General features: G+C 34.6%; 2 protein-coding genes across 25 annotated transcripts in view; one reads left to right on the forward strand and one right to left on the reverse strand.

Annotated features, from left to right (window-relative positions):
• SGCE (sarcoglycan epsilon) overlaps window positions 1-25,801 on the forward strand; it is a 71,484-nt gene that overhangs the window by 38,873 nt on the left and 6,810 nt on the right. For 14 of the 24 annotated variants that reach the window (XM_028846053.2, XM_028846054.2, XM_028846055.2 and 11 more), the window contains 4 exons: window positions 14,288-14,450; window positions 16,964-17,175; window positions 18,105-18,131; window positions 18,877-19,065. In XM_028846053.2, coding sequence (XP_028701886.1) covers window positions 14,288-14,450; window positions 16,964-17,175; window positions 18,105-18,131; window positions 18,877-19,065 — 591 coding nt within the window. The remainder of the gene's footprint in view (window positions 1-14,287; window positions 14,451-16,963; window positions 17,176-18,104; window positions 18,132-18,876; window positions 19,066-25,801) is intronic. The other 10 variants (XM_077997056.1, XM_028846056.2, XM_077997048.1 and 7 more) reach the window with 1 other exon arrangement.
• CASD1 (CAS1 domain containing 1) overlaps window positions 1-25,801 on the reverse strand; it is a 124,518-nt gene that overhangs the window by 16,355 nt on the left and 82,362 nt on the right. The gene's annotated exons all lie outside the window — the stretch shown is intronic.

Below are 25,801 nucleotides of genomic sequence, written 5' to 3' on the forward strand. Positions count from 1 at the left end.
CTTCTATTTTATAGCAATGGATTTTGAAGTCAGTCAAGCATACATAGAAGTCCTTTGAGGAAAATGGTTGCTTTATCTCTTGTCTATGTGCTGATTGGCTTTCTATATGAAAACATAATTCTAGAGCTTAAATTTTTACTTCATAGTTACAACATGGTTCTCTTTCCTATAAAGTAATTAAAGCAGAACCATAGAATGGTATGAATGGGGCTATCTTCCCTGAAGGCATTCTCCAAATAAGGAGGTTTTAAAACAGTTTTCTTAAGGTAATGTGTTCCACAATTGTTAAAACAATGACCAAATAGTGTTGGAGGAAACAGCACAAAAACAAGGCATTGGTAGAGTTTTTCATTGTTGTGCTTTATTCTGGTCTCACTTTTTCTCCAGTTAGTAGTGCAGGTCCCACCTGTCGAGGTACTTTTAGAGCCTGAACTAAACTAAATTGAACCAAGCAACTCCCTAAACAAAACTGTGACCTAAAGCACTGCTTTCCAACTATGTCTAGCCTGAAAATTGCCAATAGAACATTACTAAAAATATAGATAGGTTCCTGGCCTTTGTTCCCCCTAGAGACTGATTCTTTGAGCCTAGGGCTGGGCCTGAGCGTGTGACTCTATATTAAGAACAGAATTTTTGTCCTACAAGTACTTGTTTGAGAATTCAATCACTGACTGACCCCCAACACCTGCTAGAGGGTGGCACATGCTGTCAGATATTTGAGAGAATCAGTCCCGTGGCATTTATTTGGACTCTTGTCTCAGATCCCTTCCCAACTTGAAATGCTTTCCATGAGTTTTAATTTAATGTTAAGCCTTAACCTTTACAAAATATTCATATGGAGTCTTTTAAAATAGCATTTCTATAAATTGTACACAATGCCAACTCTATTACTCCAGTGTCCCTATACAAACACTCATAAAGTAAAATCCTACTTGAGTTATAATTCAAAAAGAAAAGTTTGTCGCTGCAAATGATTTTGCATGTTTTCTTGAGTTGTTATATAACATCATGATAATAGAAACAATTTTTTAGCCCTATTGCCTTAAATTTAGAAAAAAAAAATCCAATGCTTAACTAGTACTTTCTTTCCTTTTTACCCGTGTATATTATGATTTTTAATTCACTTAATATACTTTCTGCCTTTGCATTTTCTTTTGAAAATATCAGGGGCTATAAATCCTTTAAAATGAAATATTGAAAAGATCAAGAAATAGGGTCAGAGCTAGTAAAGGAATTATATCCTTTTTAAAAATTTTTGTTTAAAAATATATTCATACACTTCAGAAGTATTAATTAAGCACCTAATAAATGTATTCTGTGTAATACTTGGCATAAGTCTTAGTCCCAGATTTAAGAAAAAGATCTCCATGAAATTATTTCCTATTACACATGTCAGCCACAATTACTACATGCAAATTTTTTCATATTTGATATGTATAGTCAGTTAAACAGCAGATGACCAAGAGTAGCCCTCAGTAGTAGACCCTCAGAGTAAATCTACTACCCTTCTACTGCCTAAAGTGTAATTAAATGTCAGTCCCCAAGAGCCCAACCTGCAGCATCTCAGCTCCTCATCCTTCTTGATGAGCATTTTTTTTTTTAATCTGGCAGAACTCACTGACAGCTTTCAAACTTCTCCTAAATCAAACAGAAAATGATTATAAAGATTTACTTCAAAGTGAATAAGCTCCTGCAAAGGAAGGCTGAGCCCTCTGAAAAGATTCATTTTCACTTGCCAGACCCATAACCCCAAGGCAACTGTGCTATCTCTGGGCATGGTCTTGGTGCTACTTTTGCTCCTATTGCTGAGCTAGAGGCTAAGGCCTCATGGATGTATTTAGCCTGGGATAAAGCTGGGGGAAGAAGAGCAGGTTCATATTTCATTCCAGGCATGTCATGGCTGCCAACCACAGGCGAGTGATGTAGTGTAAATGGTGGCTATGAAGGGAATGATGGGGTGTGAGGATTAAAGAATATACTCACTTTTCCTAAGAGATTGTCAAACCTACCACTATTTCCTCTGGTTACCAAAGCATGTGGATCCAGTTTCAGTCAGCAACAGAGAATCCTAGTTTATTCTCTAGACCATCTCACAAAGTACTCCCGCTGATTGTCTGCTTTTTGCTGTATGTCAGAGGCCTCAGTGAGAAGTTATAGTTGAGGAAAAGAATGGAAATCAATGGCTGCCCAATATTGGTCTGATGGAAAGTCATGATCCTGGGCCAATTTCAGTAGGGTTCTGAAATTGTCTCTATTTATTGTAACTTACAGAATTGCCCTTTATCCTTTTTTTTTTTTTTTTTTTTTTTTGTTATGCGGGCTAGAATGCAGTGGTGGGATCTCGACTCACTGGAACCTCTGCCTCCTGGGTTCAAGTGATTCTCCTATCTCAGCCTCCTGAGTAGCTGAGATTACAGGCTCCTGCCACCATGCCTGGCTAATTTTTATATTTTTAGTAGAGATGGAGTTTCATCATGTTGGCCAGGCTGGTCTGGAACTCCTGACCACGTGATCTACCCGCTTCAGACTCCCAGAGTGCTGGGATTACAGGCGTGAGCCACCGTGCCTGGCCGAATTGCCCTTTATTCTTAAATGATGTCCCTTCTATAATTTTGGTTCAACTATGCTTTCTTTTATGGAATAGTGGTGATATAGAAATATTTGCAAATGCCTTTAATATAAAATTGGAAACCTGTATCAATTTTTATAACAAAAAACAAATGAAGTCAATGCAACTATATGTTTAGTATCTACTCTTCTGAATTCTATCTCTTTTTCTTTCATAGTTTAAGGTTTATTCAGTATTTTTTAAATGTGAGAATATTTTATTAGTCTTTGGAGTAGAGCGATTTTAAAAACACAATCTAGGCTTGCAGTCTACTAGGGAGTAGGCAAATAATCAGATAATTAAAATCAGTGTTTTAAGCACCACAATTGAGGCATCACAGAGAGGGCTCCTCTCTCATTACAGTTCTACACCTGGAAAAGGTTTATAGAGGATCTGAAGGCTGACTGAGTTGAAAATATAAGTACAAATTAGCGTGCTGAGAAAATGAGAAACAGGAACGCTATGCAGGGGTAAAGGCTTGGGCAAGTCCCTTAGGTGGGAGAGAGCATAGTGGATTCAGAAATCTACTTTGTGTGGAAATGGAGAAAGATCCAGAAGGGGCAAAGACCAGATCATGTAAGACCTTGTTTTCTGGGAAAAGTTATTTGGATTTCATCCTGAAGCATTAGGACCTGTGCAGAAAATCGTTGATACTAAAGTTTTTGTTTTAGAGAGATCACACTTGTAGAACAGGGAAGACTGAATGGAGGAAATGCTGTGTGGATATAGGTGCTGGGATTTTAGGGGACCCAATAGCATCCATTTTCCCCTGCCAAAGGATACATGAACAAGAGGAACATGAATACATGAAAAAATTCTTTTAGAATTCAGTGCCAATAAAACATTTAGGTCTCTAAGGAATAGTCATGCTTTCCTCTCTCTAATGATGAGAACTGTGACATTTACTGTGTTTTTTTTTTTTTAATTTCAATTTGGGTACAAGAAAATTCAGTGCCAAATGCAGTGCTCTGGCTTGCAAGATAATTATTAGTCCTGTCGAGTTTTCAATGTTTTCCTAATTTCTGGTGACTTTTTCACTTGTTTATTTTATTATATGTGTTTCGCTATAATCCCATACATCTTTCATTCTTTATTTTTCATCTTAATTTTATTGATTAATTGCAGATATGTACATTAAAAAGAAGCAGGGTGGAAGAAAAGGCAGGAAGTTTGGTGCTGCTGCTTTTGAGAGCTCAACATTTCCCAGGCAACATGTAACATATATGGACATATTCTTCTCTAAACTGTCTTTTATCTTCTATATACATAAAATAACAAAGTATGTTCATTAATTGGACAGGAAAAAATACAATCATTGGATCCATTTATTTGGTTATTGCTGTAAAAGGTGGAGTTTTGACTTAAATTATTTACCATTACTTGTTTCTTCATATTATAAATCTAAAGGCCTCAATAAATGCATTTTACCTCAAAGAAGAGAAATTGAATTGTTCAAATTGAAAGGAAAAAATTCTTCACAAGAAACAACTCTATCTAGTGTACTCCAGTCTCTAATATTTTGAAGTACCAGGTTTTGTTAGCATTCATTGAGAGTCTTATACTTGATAATAGCCTCCTGTCTCATCTGTTTATACACATTTGAAATTTTGAAAACATGTGGTAGGGTCATAAAGGTAAAGATCATTCTCATTTTACTTCATACAAATTTAAAATTTTGACATATCAAAAACTAGGTGAAAGGAAAACAACAGATTACAAAAAACATAATTTTAGCATGTGTAGCATAGTTATTATTTTTACACATGGACTTGGACAAAATTACATATTTTAAAAAGCTAGCATGTTCAAACTTAGTGATTCTATAAAAGAAGCCATAAATATACTTTTTAGAAAAACTTAATGAGACAAATCCAATATCTACTGCTTTTGAGCATGACATTTGTGTTCCGTTTGTTTTTAAACTGGTATAATGCTTTTCATTCATGCATTAATTTAGCCAATAGGCTACTTGAGGACAGTGGCAAAGACTAGGTTCAAGGAGCACCATTAAGGGGCTGTTCCTTCACTCCCTTTGGAAGGTGATGGTGACTAGAACTACAGTTCTAGCAGTGGGACAAAACAAAGTGGACAAGTGTGTATGAGAGTTATTTCAGGGTAAATGTCAGAGACTGATGATGGATTAAATATGTGGAGAGAAGGAGAGGAGTCAAAGAGATGGTGCTTGAGTTCATGACTTGAGCATTTGGGGATGTCAATCACGGAGAGAGAAGATAGAAGGAGGAACAGGTGGAGGTGGGGTGGAGTAATGATGAGCTCAGTTTGGAACATATTAAGTTGAAAAGCTTATGGATCATCCAAGTAGAGATGAAAGTAATTTGGCAATATGTGTCAACTGTCATAAAAATGTTTCCACTTCTAGACCTCTCTTTTAGGATAGTCACATTAAAGAATATGCAGTGATAGTCTTTGTAATATTATTTATAACTTCAAAAAATTGGAAGCAACTTAGTTGTCCAACTCTGAAATAATTGCAAAATAAATCATATGTACTTAAAAAATTATATTGCCATAAAACTATAATTACAAAGACTACAATGTGGAATATGCTTAGATGTAGTAAGTGAAAAAGCAGGACACACAATTATATTTTAGAGATTATTGCAATTAGATTAAAATATATGCATTTGAAAAATATTCTGCAAGGTACATTGGAAAATGAAAATAGTTCTCTTGGCAATATAAATGAGATTTGCTTTTATACCTCAGATTTTCTTTAATGTTTTTATATTGCTTTTATAATTTAAGGAAAGAAACATTTCAAAGCATGAAAATCTCTTATGCCCATTCATGTTACCTTGAAAAGAATTAATTAAAAATCTTACGGCCCGGCGCGGTGGCTCAAGCCTGTAATCCCAGCACTTTGGGAGGCCGAGACGGGTGGATCACAAGGTCAGGAGACCGAGACCATCCTGGCTAACCCGGTGAAACCCCGTCTCTACTAAAAAATACAAAAAACTAGCCGGGCGCGGTGGCGGGCGCCTGTAATCCCAGCTACTCGGAGGCTGAGGCAGGAGAATGGCGTAAACCCGGGAGGCGGAGCTTGCAGTGAGCTGAGATCCGGCCACTGTACTCCAGCCTGGGCGACAGAGCGAGACTCTGTCTCAAAAAAAAAAAAAAAAAAAAAAAAAAAAAATCTTACTAATTGCAAATACAAATCAATGTCTTGTCTAAGCAAGAGGGCCATTAACAGTTGTAAGAAACATTCATTTTATCTCTGTCCTTACAAATATATTTCACAATTACCAAGGAAAAATACGGTGTTGGCTTGGTAGTTATTAAGAGGATAGAAACTGAATGTATGCAAGGCTTAAAAGTAATAACTTGTTTTAAATTGAATATGTTTATATCCACTGATCATCTAAATACCAATAGTTTCTCATATCTACTTTTGTTCTGAATTTTTAATTTGATCTTTAATTTTAGTCAATTATTTACTATTTGTTTCCCAAAGGTACAATAGGTTTTTTAAAAAATAATCTTTCAAATTAGTCTTAAATCCTAATACAAATTTGATGTGAAGAGCAAATGAATTTGTGTGAACATACTCTCGAACACAGTTGTCATCTCAGGCTTGGTCGTGACTTCATATTTACATTTACATAGCTTTGAACTTTTGTGCTGTACTTTTATTTCATTTTTTAAAAATAACAGCTTTATTGAGATATAATTCACATATCATACAATGCACCTATCTAAAATGTACAATTTTAAATCGTGATTTTTAGTAAATTCACAAAGTCATGCAATCATTATTATAATCAATTTTAGAAAGTTTTTATTATCCCAACACCACACACCCACCCTTGTACACATTAGCAGTCACCACCACCCCCACCCCTAGGCAGCCACTAAGGTACTTGCTGTCTCTATAAAGTGCCTATTCTGGACATTTTGTATAAATGGAATTATATAATGCATGGTCTTCTGTGACTGGCTTCTTTCACTTTGTATAACATTTTCAAGTTTCATCTATGTTGTAGAATAAATTAGTATTTCATTTTTAATCATGGAGTAATATTCTGTTTTATGGATATGCCACCTTTTGTTTATCCATTTATAAGCTGATGAGCATTTGGGTTGTTTTCACTTGTTGACTATTATGAACGATGTCATTGTGAACATTCATGTACAAGTCTTTGTGTAGACATATATTTTCACTTTTCTTAAGTATATCCCTAGGAATCGAGTTGCTGGGTCATATGGTAACTCTATATTTAACATGTGGAAGAATTGCCAGACTGTTTTCCAAAGCAGATGTATTTTACATTTCCACCAGCAAAATAGGAGAGTTCCAACTGTTCCACATCTTCACCAGCACTAGCTATTATCTGTCTTTTTGATTATAACCATCCTAGTGAAAGTGAAGTGGTATCTCATTGTGGTTTTGATTTCTATTTTGCTGATGGCCAGTGATGCTGAGCATCTCTTCATATGTGTATTAGATATCTAGATATCATTTTTGGAAACAGGTCTATTCATATCCTTTGCCATTTTTAATTGAATTATTCATCTTTTGATCAAGTTGTAAGAGTCTTTTATATGTTCTATATACAAGTCCTTTATTAAATATATGATTTGCAGATATTTTCTCCTATTTCATGGATTGTCTTCACTTTTCTTAATGGTGTTCTTTGAAGCACAGAACTTTTTTTATTTTGATAGACTTCAATTTATCTATTTTTTTTTTTTTGTTACTGCTGGAGCTTTTGGTGTCATATTTTAAAAAATCATTGCCTAATCCAAGGTCATATTTATGCCTGTTTTCCTCTCAGAGTGTAATAGTTTTAGCTCTTAAAGTCTTTGAATTTTTTGTGTGTATACTATTTTTTAGAGAATTTTTAGGTTTATAGAAAAATTAAGCGTAAGGTGCAGAGATTACTTTTGCATCGCCTCCCCCATTATGAACATCCCTCACCAGAGTGGTACATTTGTTACAAATGATGAACCTACATTGACAAATCACTATCACCCAAAGTCCCTACCTTACATTAGGTGTCACTCTTAGTGGTTTACATTCTGTGGGTTTGGACAAATGTATAATGACATGTTTCCACCATTATAGTATCATACAGAGTAGTTTCACTGCTCTAAAAGTCATCTATGTTCCACCTGTTCATCCCTCCTTCCCCCCAACTTCTGGCAATCATTGATGTTTTTAATGTCTTTATAGTGGTTTTTCTTCTAGAATGTCATATAATTGGAATCATATAGTCTCTAGCCTTTCCATATTGGCTTATTTCACTTAGTAATATGCTTTTAAGTTTCTTCCATACCATTTCATGACTAGATAGCTTATTCCTTTTTAGCACTGAATAATATTCCATTTTCTGGATGTACCACAGTTTAATTATCATTCACCTACTGGAGGACATCTTGGTTGTCCCCACATTTTGGCAGTCATGAACAAAGCTGCTATAGACATCCATGTGCAGGCTTCTGTGTGGAAGTAAGTTTTTAACTCCTTTGGGTAAACATAGGGAGAGTGATAGCTGGATCATATGGTAAAAGTATGTTATTTTGTAAGAAACTGCCAAGCTGTCTTCCAAATTGGCTACACCATCTTGCATTCCCACCAGCAATGAATAAAAGTTGCTGGTTGCTTCACATCCTTGCCAGCATTTGATATTGCCACTGTTCTGGATTTTGGCCAATCTGTGTGTTGCATATCTCACTGTTTTCATTTGTCTTTCTGTGATGATATGTGAAGTGGAGCATCTTTTCATGTGCATATTTACCACGAGTATATCTTCTATGGTGAGGCGTCTGTTAAGGTCTCTGGCTTTTTGTTGTTGTTGTTGTTAAGACAGAGTCGTACTGTATCGCCCAGGCTGGAGTGCAGGGTTGTGATCTTGGCTCACTGAAGCCTCTGCCTCCTGGGTTCAAGAGATTCTCATGCCTCAGCTTCCCAAGTCAAGTAGCTGGGAATATAGGAGCATGCCACCAAACACAGATAATTTTTGTATCTTCAGTAGAGATGGGGTTTCGCCATGTTGGTGAGGCTGATCTCAAACACCTGGCCTCAGGTGATCTGCCCACCTTGGCCTCCAAAAGTGCGGAGATTACAGGCTTGAGCCACTGCATCAGGCCTCTGGCCCATTTTTAATTGGATTGTTTGTTGTTTTATGTTTTAAGTGTTTTTTGAATAACAGTCCTTTATCAGATATGCATTTTGCAAATATTTCCTTCTAGTCTGTGGCTTCTTGTATTACTGGGAGTCTTTTGCAGAAGAGAAATTTTTAAGTTTAATTAAGTCCATCTCGTCAGTTCTTTCTTTCATGGATTGTGCCTTTGGTGTTGTAACTAAAAAGTCATCATCAAATCCAAGGTCATCTCGATTTTCTCCTCTATTGTCTTCTAGGAGTTTCATAGTTTTGCAGTTTGCATGTAGATCTGTGATGCATTTTGAGTTAATTTTTGTGAAGGGCATATGCGTCTAGATTCATTTTTTACATGTATAAGTCTAGTTTTTTCAACACCATTTATTCGAAAGACTGTCTTTCCTCCGTTGTATTGCCTTTGCTCCTTTACCACAGATTACTTGAATAGATTTATGTGAGTCTATTTCTAAATGTGTATTCTGTTCCATTGATCTGTTTTGTCAGTTGTTTCCCAGTACTGCACTGTCTTGATTGCTGTAGCTTTATAGTAAATCTTGATGTTGGGTAGTGTCCTCAAAATTTGTTCTTCTCCTTCAATATTGTTTTGGCTATTCTGGGTCTTCTGTTTCTCCATATAAACTTTAGAATAAGTTTGTTAATATCTGCAAAATAACTTGCTGAGATTATGATTGAGATTACATTGAATCTATAATTAATTTGGAAAGAACTGACATAAGGACAATATTTAGTCTTCCTATCCATAAACATGGAATATCTCTCCATTTATTTAGTTCTTCTTTGATTTCTTTAATCAGTTTTGTAATTTTCCTCATACAGATCTTGTACCTATTTTATTAGACTTATATTTATAGATAAGTATTTTATTTTGGAGGGTACTCTGCGCCTAGGCTGGAGTGCAGTGGCACAATCTTGGCTCACTGTAACCTCTGCCTGCCGGATTCAACCCCTGGCTCAACCTCCTGAGAAGCTGGGACTACAGGCGTGACCATGCCCAGCTAATTTTTGTATTTTTAGTAGAGATGGTTTTGCCACATTGGCCAGGCTGGTCTCAAACTTCTGACCTCAGGTTATCCACCTGCCTCGGCCTCCAGAAGTGCTGGGATTACAGGTGTTAGCCACCACACTCGGTCTGTGTTTTTAATTTCAAGTTCTACCTGTTCTAGGAAAGTGATTGACTTTAGCATATTAATCTTACTATCAGCTGTATCAGCTCTTGCCTCATGTATTTTGATGCTTTCTGTTTTGGAAGGTTATTACTGATTCCTGCAACCTTGCTGTAATCACTTACTAGTTTTAGGAGTTTTTAATCAATTCTTTTGAATCATATCATCTGCAAAGATGGTATTTGATCTTTTCAAATCTGTATACTTTTTATTATCTTTTTGTCTTTTATTACATTAGTTAGGACTTCCAGTATGATGTTAAAAAACAGTGATGAGAGGCAACATTCTTAACTTTTTCCTGATGCTAGTGGGAAAACTTCAAGTTTCTCATCATTTAGAGTAATGTTAGCTGTAGGTGTCAAATTGAGGAAATCCCTCTCTATTCCTAATTTACTAAGAATTTTTTTTTTTCCACAAATTGCCATTGGATTTTGTCAAATGCATTTCCTGCATCTGTTGATGATGTCATGTGATTTTTCTTCTTTAGCCTGTTGATGTGATATTAACTGATTTTTGGATGTTGAACTAGCCTTGCATAACTGGGGAAAGTCCCAATTGATCGTTGTGTATAATTCCTTTTATACGTTGTTGAATCTGATTTGCTAATATTTTGTTGAGGATTTTTGCACCTGTGTTTATGAGAGATGCTGGTATGATGTGTAGTTTCTTTTCATGTAATGTTGTTTTCTGGTTTTGGTATTAAGGTAATTTTGGTTTCACAGAATGAGATAGGAAGTATTCTTTTGGCTTTTGTCTTCTGAGAAATATTGTAGAGTGTTGGCATAATTTCTCCTTTAAATGTCTGGTAGAATTCAACAATGAACCCATCTGTACCTGATGCTTTCTTTTTTAGAATATTAATTATTGATTCAATTTCTTTACTACATATAGGCCCTGTGCAGATTATCTGATTTTTATTATTATTTTTTTCTTCTGCTTACTTTGGATTTGACTTGTTCTTCTTTCTCTAGTTTCCTGAGGGGGAAGTTTCAATTATTGATTTTAGATCTTTCTTCTTTTCTAATGTATGCATTCAATGCTATGAATTTCCTTCTAAGTATTGCTTTTGCTGAATTGTGAACATTTTGATAAGTTATGGTTTCATTTTCATTTAATTCAGAATATTTTCAGGTTTCATCCAAGATTTCTCCTTTAATCCATGTGCTATTTTTGAAGGATGTTGCTTAGTCTCCTAGTAGTTTGGGGTTTTTCAGTTATCTTTTTGATATTGAGTTCCAGTTTAATTCTACTGTGGTCTGAGAGCAGACAGTATATGATTTCCATTCTTTTAAATTTGTTAATTTTTTATGGTCTGGAATGTTGTTAAGTGTTTCATGTGAACTTAAGAAGAATGTGTATTCTGCTATTTTTGGATGAAGTAGTCTCTAAGTGTCTATTAAAACCTGTCGACTAATGATGATACTGAGTTTCACTATGTCTTTACCAATTTTCTGCCTGCTGGTTGTGTCCATTTCTGATAGAGAGATGTTGAAATGTCCAACTATAATAGTAGATTCATCTGTTTCTCTTTGCACTTCTATCAGCTCTTGCCTCGTGTATTTTGATGCACTGTTATTAGGCACATACACATTAAGGAGTGATTTATGTTCTTAAAGAATTGACCTCTTTATCATTATGTAATGCCTTTCTTTGTCTCTGATACGTTTCCTTGCTATGAGGTTGGCTCTGTCTGAAATTAATATAGCTCCTCCTGCTTTTTAGAGTTATTGTTAGCATAGTATATCTTTCTCCACCCATTTACTTTTAATGTATATGTGTCTTCATATTTAAAGTAGGTATTTTTTGTAAACAGAGTATAGTTGGATCTTGTTTTTCAATCCACTCTGACAGTCTCTGTCTTTTCACTGGGGTATTTAGATTTAGACCATGGATGATTAAAGTGATTATTGAGGCAAGCCATGGTAGCTCATGCCTGTAATTCCAGCACTTTGGGAGGCAGAGGCAGGCAGATCACCTGAGGTCAGGAGTTCGAGACCAGCCTAGCCAACATGGTAAAAACCCATCTCTACCGAAAATACAAAAATTAGCTGGGTGTGGTGGTGGGCACCTGTAATCCCAGCTACTTGGGAGGCCGAGGCAGGAGAATCGCTTGAACCCAGGAGGCGGAAGTTGCAGTGAGCCGAGATCTGCACTCCAGCCTGGGTGACAGGGCGAGACTCTGCCTCAAAAATAAAATAACAAAATAAAATAAAATAAAATAACCATATTTGTTACTGCTTCCTGTTTGTTGCCTTTGTTTTTTGTTTCTATTTTTGTCTTTCACTCTTTTCCCACTTTTTATAGTTTTCATTGAGCAATTTTTATGATTGTTTTCTCTCCTCTTTTAACCTATCAGTTGTATTTTTTAAACTTTCTTTCAGTGATTGTCTTAGAGTTTGCAATATACATATAAAACCAATCCAAGTTCACTTTCAAATAACACTATAATACTTCCTAGGTATTGCAGGTATCTTATAACAAAATAATCCCTGTCTCTCCCTCATCTCTCTTGTATCATTGCTGTCATTTATTTTGCTTATATATGTGTATATAAACATATAGATATATACATTTATGGATACACGGGTGAATAAATTGTAGATATCATTTTAAACAAGTCATCTGTTAGATCAATTAAGAAAAATAAAAGGTTTTATCTTCACTTATTCCTTCTCTGATGCTCTACTTTTCTTTATGTAGATCTCGGTTTCTGACCTATATCTTTTTCCATCTCTCAACAGAAGTTATTTTAACATTTCTTGCAAAGCAGTTTCACTTTATTCATTAGAGCCCTCTGCATATTAGTCATGGTTGTTTTAAATTTCTGGTCTGATAATTTCAACATCTCTGCCATCTCTGTCTGGTTTGATGCTTGTTCAGTCTTTTCAAACTGTTTTTTTTTTTTTCTTTTTTTTTTTTTTGCTGTATAGTATGTTTTATAATTTTTTTCTTGATAGCCAGACTAATGTATGGAGTAAAAGGAATTTGACTATAAGTAGACCTTTAGTAATATGGTGGTCAGGTGTTGTGGGAGGGGAAGAATTCTGTAATCCTATGATTCGTTCTCAATCTTTTAGTGAGCCTATGCCTCAGGACCATGAATTTCACATATGCTTCTCATCTGCCTTTTTAGGTAGGACAGGATATGTGGATATCCAGTTTTTCCAGCACCATTAGTTATAACAATTATTCTTTCCTTTTTGAATTGTCTTGGTACCTGTGATAATAATCAGTTTATTAAATATGAGAGTTTATTTCTGGATTCTTAGTTCTATTCCATTGATCTGTATGTCTGTCCCTATGCCCATACCAGATGACTTGCTTACTGTAGCTCTGAGTAAGTTTTCAAATTGGGAATTGTGAGTTTTACAAATTTGTTTTTCCTTATCAAAATGTGTGTGTGTGTGTATGGCTATTCTGGGTGCTATGAACTTCCTTAGGAATTTTAGGATCAGTTAGTCAACTTCTGCAAAGAAGGTAGCTGGAATTTTGATGGTTTTATTTCATTTTACATTGTCATCTTTTTCTTAGCATTGTCATTATGAAAAGGAATGGTATTTACTTGGAGTATTTTCCTGGTTTTCTTTTTTCTTTTGAAAGGCCAATGAGATTCCTATCTTCTCAAGCTGCTCCAAGATTATTTAAATATTGTTGTCACTATTTTCTGTTGTGAAATCTTTTCAGTCAATTAAGTAGAGGTCTTTCCCCATAACTCCCCTACACTAACAAAATAGATTTTGTTTGCCTCTTTGTGTTTACCAAACAATAATTTTACTCTTATATTAATGTCTTAGATAAAAGACTGCAAGGCCTTCTGATGAGAGACCAAGCATATAGGGGTTTGTGTAGTAGAAAAACTGACTGAACTGGTAGGTAAAATAGTGATGTCCACCCAAAGCTCCATACTTCCAGGGATGTAATTTAAGAGTTTTATTATAAGAAAATTAAGTGAAATGTACTACTTAGTTATTTATTATTGTAGTAGTGGGGTTATTTTCTAACTAATTTACCTTAAGGGTAATTTTTTAATTTAAGTAGTCTACTAAATATAGTAATTACTAAATATAGTAATCAGAATATGACGCATGTTTATACTGAATGAAAATAAATGGGATGAAATAAAGCTTTTAGAAATTAACATAGAATGGAGAGAGTATCTGGTATACCAAAGTGCTCAGTAAATATTGGCTGAATAAAGGAATGAATGAAAGGAAGCCCCTACATGAATCATTGTTTTTAAAGCCTAGGCCCCTACCTCAGGGATGAGTCTAGTTAATCTCTCAATTCAAAAGGCTAAATCCTGCTTTCAAGGTAGATTGTTTTTTAGTGTTTTCAATTTTCTTAAAGGATAACCTGAGAGTTTCACATTTTTACAGCGTCTATGTCATGGTTGGTGCAGATGTCCCGTTTTCTTCTTGTTTACGGGAAGTTGAAAATCCACAGAATCAATTGCGATGTAGTCAAGAAATGGAGCCTGTAATAACATGTGATAAAAAATTTCGTACTCAATTTTACATTGACTGGTGCAAAATTTCATTGGTAAGTTTTTATTTTGTTTTTGCAAGTTTAATTAAAAATGATGTGACTGGAGTTAACATTTGACTAAAACCTGAATTGCTTTTAGAAATAAATCCTGGGTTTACTTGAACTGCAGTTGACTTCCCTTCAGATTAAGGATCTGGAAAGCTCATTGACAGTGCATCCATTTAGGAAAGAATATATCCACTTTTGTACTTATTCTGTCCTTGATTAGTTGCTGGGGCTGGATTAGCTTGGCAGGTGGTCCAAATGAACCCCCTGGACATCCATATAGCTGCTAATGAGCACAGATAATGGAGTTAGTATGATATGTGCAGAATGATTCTTCTTAAATATTCTACCACTAACCCACTTTGGAAGGAGAGGATGGAGTACAATAATAAATCTGAAAATAAAGCAATATTGTGCTATGATTTAATGTTCTGAAAACTCAAATTATAGGGAAAGTCCAAGAAACAAGAGACAATTTCGAGTGAAGTTAGAATCTTACCCATAATTCATAAACATAATATTTCTTTCCAAATCACATTTGAATTTGCATGTTAACAGATTTAGGAAAATGTAAGGTTTCAAATATATGTAAGATGTGTAATATTTTATATATGTTTGTATATTTTATATTATGTCTGTATATAATATTTTGATCCTGTTATCTGAAAGGTAGGAGGGTTGTTTTAATTCTTTGTTTTTTCTTTTTACTTTTCATATTAATGTATCCAACTGATGTTTTAATTCTTTAGTGTCTTTTTAGATTTAACTTCTTTCAACTCTTTATGATTGGTGGTGAGTGAATTAGATCTAAGTTTAAAGCTGACATTTTAACAAAGTTACTGACACATAAACACAACTATCACTTCATGTCTTAGAGAGCCAGCTGCATCCTGGAGAACATATTACTCACACTGCAACACTTAGCACTCCTGGTGGCCTTTTGCCTTGAACTCTTCTTCTCATGCCTCTTGTCTCATGGCCTTTAGAAAAATGGCCTTCTTTGCCTTCCTAAATCAAGTAAAATTATTGTTATAGGCAAATATGCTCAATATTTCAATCATGGTGCTAATGATACAGGGGTACAGGAGACTGAGCAGCTGCAACCATAACTTAGATTCCTCTCCCAGCATCATCGGTGGACAGCAGACCCTAACAATGCCATGTTACTTGTGGTTGTTCTGGAAAATGAGTTTAAGACTATTACCCAATCTCTAAAAGTTAAAAAATGATATATACCTTGAAGATTTTTGTTTATCTGTTAAGGCTTTATAAGTGGAAAGGTTGGGAATTTTTATTTTTTATTTTACGTGTATTTATTTTTATGCCACATCTTGCCACAAAAGATTTCAGAAGGTTAAACAAGAGTCATACAATAAACATAATAAATAAAATATAAAAGAAGTGGAAAATCAGGACCTAAATTTCACCCCCCAAAAACAAGCATAAGGCTGTGTTGGACAACAAGCTGCCTAATGTGTAGGACAAAAAAAATGAAATTCATATTTAGTTCTCATTCTAAAAAGGAAGCACATCAATTCCTTGGCAGAAAACAAGTTTTCACTAACACTATATTATTAACAAAATTTTTCTTATTTTTTTAAATTATACTTTAAGTTCTAGGGTACATGTGCACAACGTGCAGGTTTGTTACATATGTATACATGTGCCATGTTGGTGTGCTGCACCCATTAACTCCTCAGCACCCATCAACTCGTCATTTACATTTTGGGAGAAGATACTGAATAATGCTACAACTAATTCTCCCCAGCATTTTATTTTAGTAGCAAATGTAGTAGCAAATTTCACATGGCTACATTTTTAGTGTCCTTCAATAAAAACCTTAGCATAATTAAATGCAACTCAGTGAAAGCAGCACAGTTAATGTGGAGGTAAATTAACATAGTGCAACTGTTGTAGTTTTTTTTGATACTGGGATAGAATTAAGTAAGACTGGGATAGGTTCCATATTCCCTAGACTATCTTCCATAAAAGTTACTTCTGTCAGCTGGAAGGCAGAAAGATCAAGGACAACACGTTTGGAAATTGTCCCTCTTTCCACCCCCTCCCCTTCACACTTTTCTCTGTCGCTAACCTTAGAACAAATACGTGCATACCTGGTTTTCAGCCAGTTTTAGGTTTGGTAAAATCTGCACTTGAGCTTTGCCACTAGGAAATAAGACATTTACATGGTAGTGTAAAGGACTGCTGCTTTAGAGGAAGGAAACTGAAAACGAACAACTACACGCATAGGTACACACATGTTAAATATGTACACATGTAAATGTATATGTATATGTGTTTTAGGAAGAACATAGAAAGTAGACCAAAGTAAAGCCTTTATTACTTTCATTCATTACATTCCCTGCCTCCAATAAATACTTGCAAATTCACGGTGATAAAGTAATTGGAAAAGATGGCTTTTTAGACAATTTGTCAAAGAATGTTTTAGTGTATCCAGATCTTAAAATCTCATAATGTTTGCAATGATTAATTTGTTGTGTAATTGTCTTCTTTTGTATCAGGTTGATAAAACAAAGCAAGTGTCCACCTATCAGGAAGTGATTCGTGGAGAGGGGATTTTACCTGATGGTGGGGAATACAAACCCCCTTCTGATTCTTTGAAAAGCAGAGACTATTACACGGATTTCCTAATTACACTGGCTGTGCCCTCGGCAGTAGCACTGGTCCTTTTTCTAATACTTGCTTATATCATGTGCTGCCGACGGGAAGGCGTGTGAGTACTTTAAAACTAATAAGAAAATTAGAGATCCTGCTAAGATAACAACATAGAAGTTTCCATTAAAAGTGAAATTTCATTTTAGTTCATAAAACACTTTGTAAATGAATTGAAATTGTGTCCAAACTGCAATACTTTATTCCTTTAAAATGAATTAAAATAGTTTTGAGTCTAGTAAATCAAGTTAGGGGATATAATAACTTTATTCAAAAATTATTAAGGCTAGATGTAAATTCACACTGGCAAAACAGTCCCAAGAATAATTGAGGCTAGATATTTTGGTTATACAAGCCATCTTGTAATGAGCAGAGACTGCAGAATCTACTGACATAGTAATTGCACTTAAAAAATTAATCGTGTTAGTTTGACCAGAAGTGATGGTCAAAACTCTTGAAATCATTCTGCCGTCAAACAGGGTAACACAATCTAAATGTATAAAATATATTTTTAAAACCCAACGAAGGAGTAAATTAATGAAAATAAGGTATAATTTGAGTAACAACTCTTCACTTCATGAATAGTTAGTACTTTCAGGACATCTATGTCAATTAAGGTAATCTCCCAAGATAATCTGGAAGTCAGGGCGACAAAGGAAAGGATAAAAATTTAATAAAGCAGCAAGTAACAAATTCTTTCATTTTTACATGTAGCTTGATTTCATTATGTCATAGAGTTTATTTCAATCAAGGCCTTGATTCTTAATCTCCATTTTTTTTCATTTTTCTATGTGTTTCTCATCAGTATTCCATCGCTGTATGTGTACTCATCCAAGTAATGTCATAAACCTGGTGGCAAATGCTGCCTGGTTGCATTTAATAGTAACAATGTCAGCATTTCCACATCATGCAAGATCCCATGAGCATATAGTCTTAATGTTCCAAATATCAATGCTATTATTTAATTCATAAATTTTGTTTTGTTTCTAGGGAAAAGAGAAACATGCAAACACCAGAGTAAGTGTCTTCTTTCCTGTTATTTTCTTCATCATTTTTTCCCACCTCTCAGTTGCCCATCATGCTCCATACATGTGTGTCAAGCTTTTTTTCATTTGTCATCTTTCATAGTTTATTTCATAAATGTGAAAGCTGCTTTCTAAATAGAGATATTTAGGAGGGGTAGAAACTAAAACTAGAAAGGGTTTAATAAGATTACACAGATAAAAATTAAACATTTTTAATTTTTAAAAAATTAAAAATTATTTCAGATTCAGAATATTAACTTACCATTTATACTATGTGGTTTCCAATCTGCATTTCTATAAACCAGAGAACAGATGAAAAGACCTTTCATACAAGTTTTCCAGAATCTACAGTAATAACCTACCATAAAATGAAACTTCTGTGAGTATTTATAAATGCCCCACCAGAAGCAAAAATATAAAAGCTATGGAAGTTTTATCTTAATCATAGAAAATAAATAGAAAACTAGTTTGTTACTTAGGACAGTAATATTAATACAATGCTTCATAGCTTAGTTTAATAAAACATGTATTTTAAAATCAGTTTATAATTTTTAGTTTTGTTACATTAAAAGTATGTGAGATGTATGACTTTCTGAAATAGTTTATTGAATGTCCAAAGTGCAATAATGTCTTGTTATTTTTAAAGATAAAAATACTTCATAACTTTTTCAAATTGATGACCCGTCAGGTTAATATATGATTCTAAATATATGTTGTTTTATTTCTTTTTGACCTAGCATCCAACTGGTTCATCACAGTGCTATTCAGAAATCTACCAAGGAGCTTCGAGACATGTCCAAGAATAGAGAGATAGCATGGCCCCTGTCAACGCTTCCTGTGTTCCACCCTGTGACTGGGGAAATCATACCTCCTTTACACACAGACAACTATGATAGCACAAACATGCCATTGATGCAAACGCAGCAGTAAGTGTCCACTTAGAGCCATAGTTATTAATATACATGTATATTTTTACTAATGTCTGTAAAGAACAGAGCTTTCTGTTGTTGTGTTGTTTGTTTGTTTATAACTGGAAGAGAAAATACCAAAAGGACATTAATTGTGTAAATCCCACCCCTACTGTCCTGACATATACAATACAGTTACTTTTAGGAAATGTGCTTTTTTCCCCCCACTAATCCAAACAAGACTACATATACCTTAATATTTAAGAAATTGACACTGATACTAAACTCAACATTACATGTTTGCTCAAAGATGAGTTAATTATAAAAAAAGAACCATATCCTAAGCATTTCAAATTGATTATTTTTAGAGATGTTAGAATTATTTGGTTTAAACCTATTAAAATGTTATTACCATAGACCTTTGTAATCTAAATTTTTGCCTCAGAATTAAGGGTGTTTGGGTTGTTTTTTATGATCTGCTTGTATGTCAGAGCAAGCAGTTCCAATTTGGGCTATAAACACCTATTTTATTAGTGCAAACCTTGTCTAGTGCTCTAGGGATCAGGGTTAGAAACCCTGGAAGGACTTTGTAAGCAGTAGGTAAGAGTGAGGGGTGAGGAAATTGTACAGTTGCATTTGGGAGACCATGCTATATAATGCTGTAATGCAGCATTATGCTGCATTCTATATTGCTGATACAATGTAGCCTAGTGGCCACATTTTTATGTAAGGGAATGGTGGGTAAAACTGTCATTTATAAGAACATGTCTCTTTTTTTTCTTTTTCCTTTTTTTTTTTTTTTTTTTTTTAAGATAGAGTTTTGCTCCTGTTGCCCAGGCTGGAGTGCAATGGCACGATATCAGCTCACTGCAACTTCCGCCTCCCAGGTTCAAGTGATTCTCCTGCCTCAGTCTTCCAAGTAGCTGGAATTATAGGCACCTGCCACCATGCCCAGCTAGTTTTTGTATTTTTAGTAGAGATAGGGTTTCACCATGTTGGCCAGGCTGGTCTTGAAATCCTGACCCAGGTGATCCACCTACCTTGGCCTCCAAAGTACTGGGATTACAGGTGTGAGCCACCGTGCCCGGCCTTTTTTTCGTTTTAACCATATGTTAAAATGAGTTAAATTCAATTGCCCCAAGCACTAGAAGTCACAAAGTTGGCTTTTGAGGTCCTCCTCTTTTTCACTTTACTTTTATAGATGGAATGGCTATACAGAAAAATCTCTCTTCCTCTCTCTGTCTCTCTCTTTCTCTCTCACACACACACAGACACATACATACCCTTAGGATATAATATTAAAGTGAACACATTTACCTGGGAACTCTACTGGGTACATTTTTCCCATTGAGTGCTTATTTTGTAACCAGGTAGAATGCATGTGGTAATTTGAAGATTAAATAACAATTAATATGAGTAGTATAGACAGACTAGATAAGTTTATCCAGAATACTTTAGAAACCCAAAAGTATTATGAATATTTTTCTAAAGTTCTCTAACATCACTTAGGGTCATACAGACTAAGGTGCCTGTTTATGTACATGTGTGTGAGAGAGAGTAAGTAATGGGTAGTGGGTAATTTAAGAAATGGGTGAAATTGCATATGTTTACAATTTTAAATTTTGGAAACATTAATACATCAGGGATAGAAATATTAAGGTCTACAAAATTTAGTTGTACTGAATGGAACAGATGGGTTTCTGTGCTCTCTGGTGGTCAGTAGCCCACCTATTATGGGTCATCATAAAATCCAGTTTACCAGGATTAGATACTGATGAGAAAAATTGGTAAAATTTCAAGAATATTGTAATAATTCAGAATTTAACCACCTCTTATCCTGTTTTTAGATGAAAATTATGAAATGGTTTTGTCTTTCATTTTCAAAATGAAAAGAATTTGTACTTATTCTTTAAGGTTATTATTTCTGATATTGTTTACCCTAGCATGCCAGTGAAATGTTGACAGATATCCTTCAAAAATGGAATGGTCAAATACACTTGGAAAAAAGCAGTAGCAACATTGCAAAATTCTAACATGAAACATGAAATCCTGTAGCTAACCAAATTGTTTATGAATGATAAATTCAGTATACTTAGTATGAATGTGAAGATGAAATGCATGCCCTTTTAAGAAGGGTTAATTAATAAGTACAAGGCAGCATTATCCAAGCATATACCTGGTTATTGAGTACTGTAATGTAAAGGTTTTATTTCATTTTTTAAGCTACAACAGTCTTCAGTCCCTTGGTGTGTTGATATACTTTGTGAATCCATACGAAAAGGTCAGAATAGGTAAATCTTCAAAGAACACAGTTTGAGAAATGCTTCTATTGATAATGTAACAATACTGTAGAATTTTAGAGTAGAAAACTAGTTATAATGAGAAGGAGAACTTGAATATGTTTGTAAATCAGTAAAACTCTATTGATAGTGAAATTCAAGAGAGGAAAAAGGTTGTTGTCATTTTAAGATAACCCTTTCTAACCATATATATTGAAAATAAGAATAGCTCCTTAAAAAGTATTTTGATTCCCGGTGGTTAGAATTTTGCAATGTTGCTACTAATATACAAGCAAAATAAAATTTTCTATCTAGTTTACACCAAATGCATCTTTCTGGTCCTTCCATATCCCCATCAAGACTGTCATTATGTTGATCAGATCTCTCTATTTGCAAATGCAATAGGCTATTATATTGAACTTGCAACAACTTAAAACCATACGTATTTTTAAGTCCAGAAAACCTTCACATTATTCAGATTTCTGCTAATGGAAAAGCTCCATTAACTAGCACTTCTATATAAATAGGGTACATAGATAATTGATGATGTTCACAATGATTATTCTGAGGCACTGCAGGATCATCAAGTGCGTCTGACTCATCAGAGGAAAATTAAATTACATTCGGTGTCGTTTCAGTGTTGAGTGTATATTATCTTTCTTTTATTCTTAGAAATGGATCATATGTGCACAGTCTCTATGGTAACTCCCTATAAGCCAGAATATGTGATTAACCTCATTTTCCAACCATGCCAGATAATAGGGAATTTATTGTATGGGGTTCATCATAGCTGTCCTTTATGCAAATTCAACTTTTACTTTTTACCAGAAAAACAGCCATGTTTTAAAAGTTTTACTTCAGCACTGAGTAGACACACACAAATATTTTGGTCATTTGGATTGAACTGAATTCTCAAGATTAAAATGTGATATTATATTTGGGGAGGCATTACAGTACTCAATAACCAGGTGTATGCTTGGATAATGCTGCCTTGTACTTATTAATTTACCCTTTCTAAAAGGGCATGCATTTCATCTTCACATTCATACTAAGTGTACTGAATTTATCATTCATAAACAGTTTAGCTAGCCAAAGGATTCTGTGTTTATTCTTCAGATTGATACCAGAAATATTCAGACATGGATATGGCTAAAGGTTTATATTGGCTTCTAAGCAAGACTCAATAATATTCAAAGCTTTCTTTCAAAACTGCATAAAACTAGTTTGTTCCTTTAAACAAGTCAATTTACATCAGAGGTATAGAGAATTCACAATGTTATGTAATGAATGGCTGCCACCATTATCAATTACATGGTAATATTTTCTTTTTGGTAGAATGTTTCACAGAGCTCCAGACTGGCACCATAAATTAGCCAGTAAGAAAAAATGTTTAATCATTTGCAGATGATAAATTTGAGACACTGATAAGAGACAAAGTTAAATTAGGTCAGAACTGAGATTAGATTATTTACCTATCCTGATATCTAGGCAGGGATAGATAATGTCGGTCATTGACCTCAGAGAGATCTCTGATTCAGGTTATAAGCAAAATGAACAAAGAGGCAGTGGAAAGGGAAGCTGGAGCAGAATGTGGAGACGTAGCACATGCCCAGAAATGAGGTGTTTCATTTTGTACTGTGTTTCTTTTGCTTTTCAAATTACAGAGACAATATAAATAGGCTTTTAAAACTATCACATAGTCTAGAAATGTAAGGTCAATTTAATTTGATCTTGGCTAATGTATTTATTCTTTAATAAACTTTTTATTTTGGAATGATTGTAGAGGTACAGGAAAGTTACAAAGATAATAGAGTTCCCACATACCCCTCAGTCAGTTTCTCCCATTGTTAACATCTTATAGTACCATGGTACATTTGTCACAATGAGGAACCCAGTATTAGTATGTTACTGTTACCTAGACTTCAGACTTTTTTCAGATGTCATTAGTTTTTCCACTAATGTCCTTTCTCTGTTCTAGGATTCCATCTAGGACACAATATTCACTGTGTCTCCTTAGTCTCCTCAGGTCTGGGCATTTTCTTAGACCTTTCTTGCATCCCATGACCTCGACAGTCATGAGGAGCTGTAGCCAGGTATTGTGTAGTATGTCCCTCATGCCTTCATAAAGTAAGTTTTTCTGCATCTGTACTTAGTTATCTTTGTAGCCTAGTGAATAAGTGTTGCCATTAATAGCAGAAATAATTTTTCCCCTATAGACATTCGTCTTATTTATTACAATTTATTTCTGGAAATCACATTGTAAAGTAACTCTTAAAAGTAAATTGACTTTGCCAAAGAATCATTGTTGTGATTGGGGTTATGTTTGTAACCAAAGACTTCACATCAAAAATCTATTACATATTTGACCGGTGTATCTCGATGATTGCCTTTTGTAAATATTTAAATGAAAAAAATTTAATTCCAAGTAATAAAATTTTAGGTCATCAAAGGAATGTCAAGAGAGAGTCTAGCCTTGTTCCCAAACCACGTTGTGTCAGGATCACTGTAGAGCGTTTATAGTACACATTCTGGGGCTCTGAGTATGGGAATTTGCAGTCTGGTGGGCGTGTGTGTTATGGTAGAGCTCCTGCAGAGAGCTTCTCAACAAAGGTTGAGAATTCCTGGCTTAATAATCAAAGGACTTAAGTTTCAGGATCGGAAAATCCAGAGCTCTGGTATTTCTGGTTGGGCCCGTGAGTAAGAAAGGTTGTTATTCACATTCCTCTACATGGAGTTTTAAAAGGGGAACAGTTTTTCCTGATTTCCCCATGTGAAAATGAAAGAAAAGCAGTCCATGCACATTGTCTAGGAGGTTGGAGCTGTTTGGGAGTTTATACTTCTCAGCCTCTATACTCTTCCACACCTCCCTAAACTGCCTGAGGAAAATGGTGTGGAGAGGTTGAGAGATGAGAGCTAATCAGAAAACAGTGCCTGGAACAGCTGAAATCCATTGAAAAAATGTTATTTTGTAGTCTTATGCTTGGGGAAAGGGGCATTGACTGGAGGATCCCAAATATTTGATTTTCTAAAAAATAACTTATTATATTAAATTTGTAGTGAGGTATGCTGTCTTTTGGGGAAAGATCTGCCTCTTCACTATTCTTTTCTTATGCCAACATCAATACCAATTGATTTTTTTGGAGTGGTAGGCATCTTCATGAGGCCCCGTAGGTAATGAATAATTGGGGACGGTACTCCACACATTTTTCAGGAAGATACTAATTTGCTACACAAAAATTTTCCTTATTCATTATTCTAAACATAATTCCTAATCCAGGATAATTGGTTCTCTCTCAAAACAGGAGATAGGTTGTACTTAATCTTTTGAAAATTAACAAGTATAAAAGTAGAATTAAGTCTTCTAATTGAAGACAGTATCTAATAATTTTAGCTTTTATTTAAATATTTTTCCATTTGTCCTGCTTCTGGTCACAGTGACAACTAACTTTATGGTAAAAGTCCATAAATAAAAATTAAGTTTTAATAAAAGTTAGTATCAGTTGAAGACAATGTTTCAGGGGACTAAGATTATGGTATCCTATTGAGAAGTATCAAGCAGCCAAGAATATTTCAGAGCCATTGATTTCCAAAAATACATAACTATTTCTTATTGTTAAATGATGCCACCATACTAACTGAAAAGTGAAATGTTTTGTATTTCACACAACTAATGTCATTTTCTTTCAACTCTGGCATGGATTCTGTGACTTTATGCAAATCATTTTGCTTTTTAGTCTGAAACAAGTAGCAATATAATCAGTTGATAATCATCAACTTTACTCACTGAATTACTGTATAGGGTATCCAAGAATGTCAAATTACTTTAAAATGGTTGTACAAATAAGAAATAATTGTGTACTGCCCCAAATCACTTATTTATTAATTTGCAAGTTATTGCTCTTGCATTCTTAAAGAATGAAGTTTGTGCAATGACTGATTTACACAATTTTCTATTTAAATGCATGAAATTAATGAAAACAAAATGAGAAAATAATTAATGCTAATAATTTAGAGAGTTACAGTTTTCTTAAATTTCTACATAATACAGTTTATACGTAATAACTTTTCACTTAGTCTAATAATCATTAAATTGTTTTATGACTTTATTAAGGTCCTTTCTTGGAAGGATTATACGGCCTCTATTTGAAGTCGACGCCCCCTCCTGTATAATTGCCTTTAGCAGCCTGCTCTCACCAAAGATGAGAATTCCCCACTTTCTTCCTGCATTCTCTGCATCTTAACTAGCAGAGTTGGGATTGTAGGCATTTTTCCAGTATGCCTGAAGCAGTGCTGTTATGAAATATGTCCCTTCAACTCTTAAATGGAATACACAGTTTTAAATATGCCCATCATAGATGTATTCACACTTTAATACTTACAGGTTCGCATGTAGTTACAAGTTTGGGAAGCCACAAAAACAGAGCTATGTGCACACATCTTGGAGACTCAAGGGTCTCCTTCAAAACAGATAGGTG

Source organism: Macaca mulatta, chromosome 3 (assembly GCF_049350105.2).
Source record: "Macaca mulatta isolate MMU2019108-1 chromosome 3, T2T-MMU8v2.0, whole genome shotgun sequence".
NCBI lineage: Eukaryota > Metazoa > Chordata > Mammalia > Primates > Cercopithecidae > Macaca > Macaca mulatta.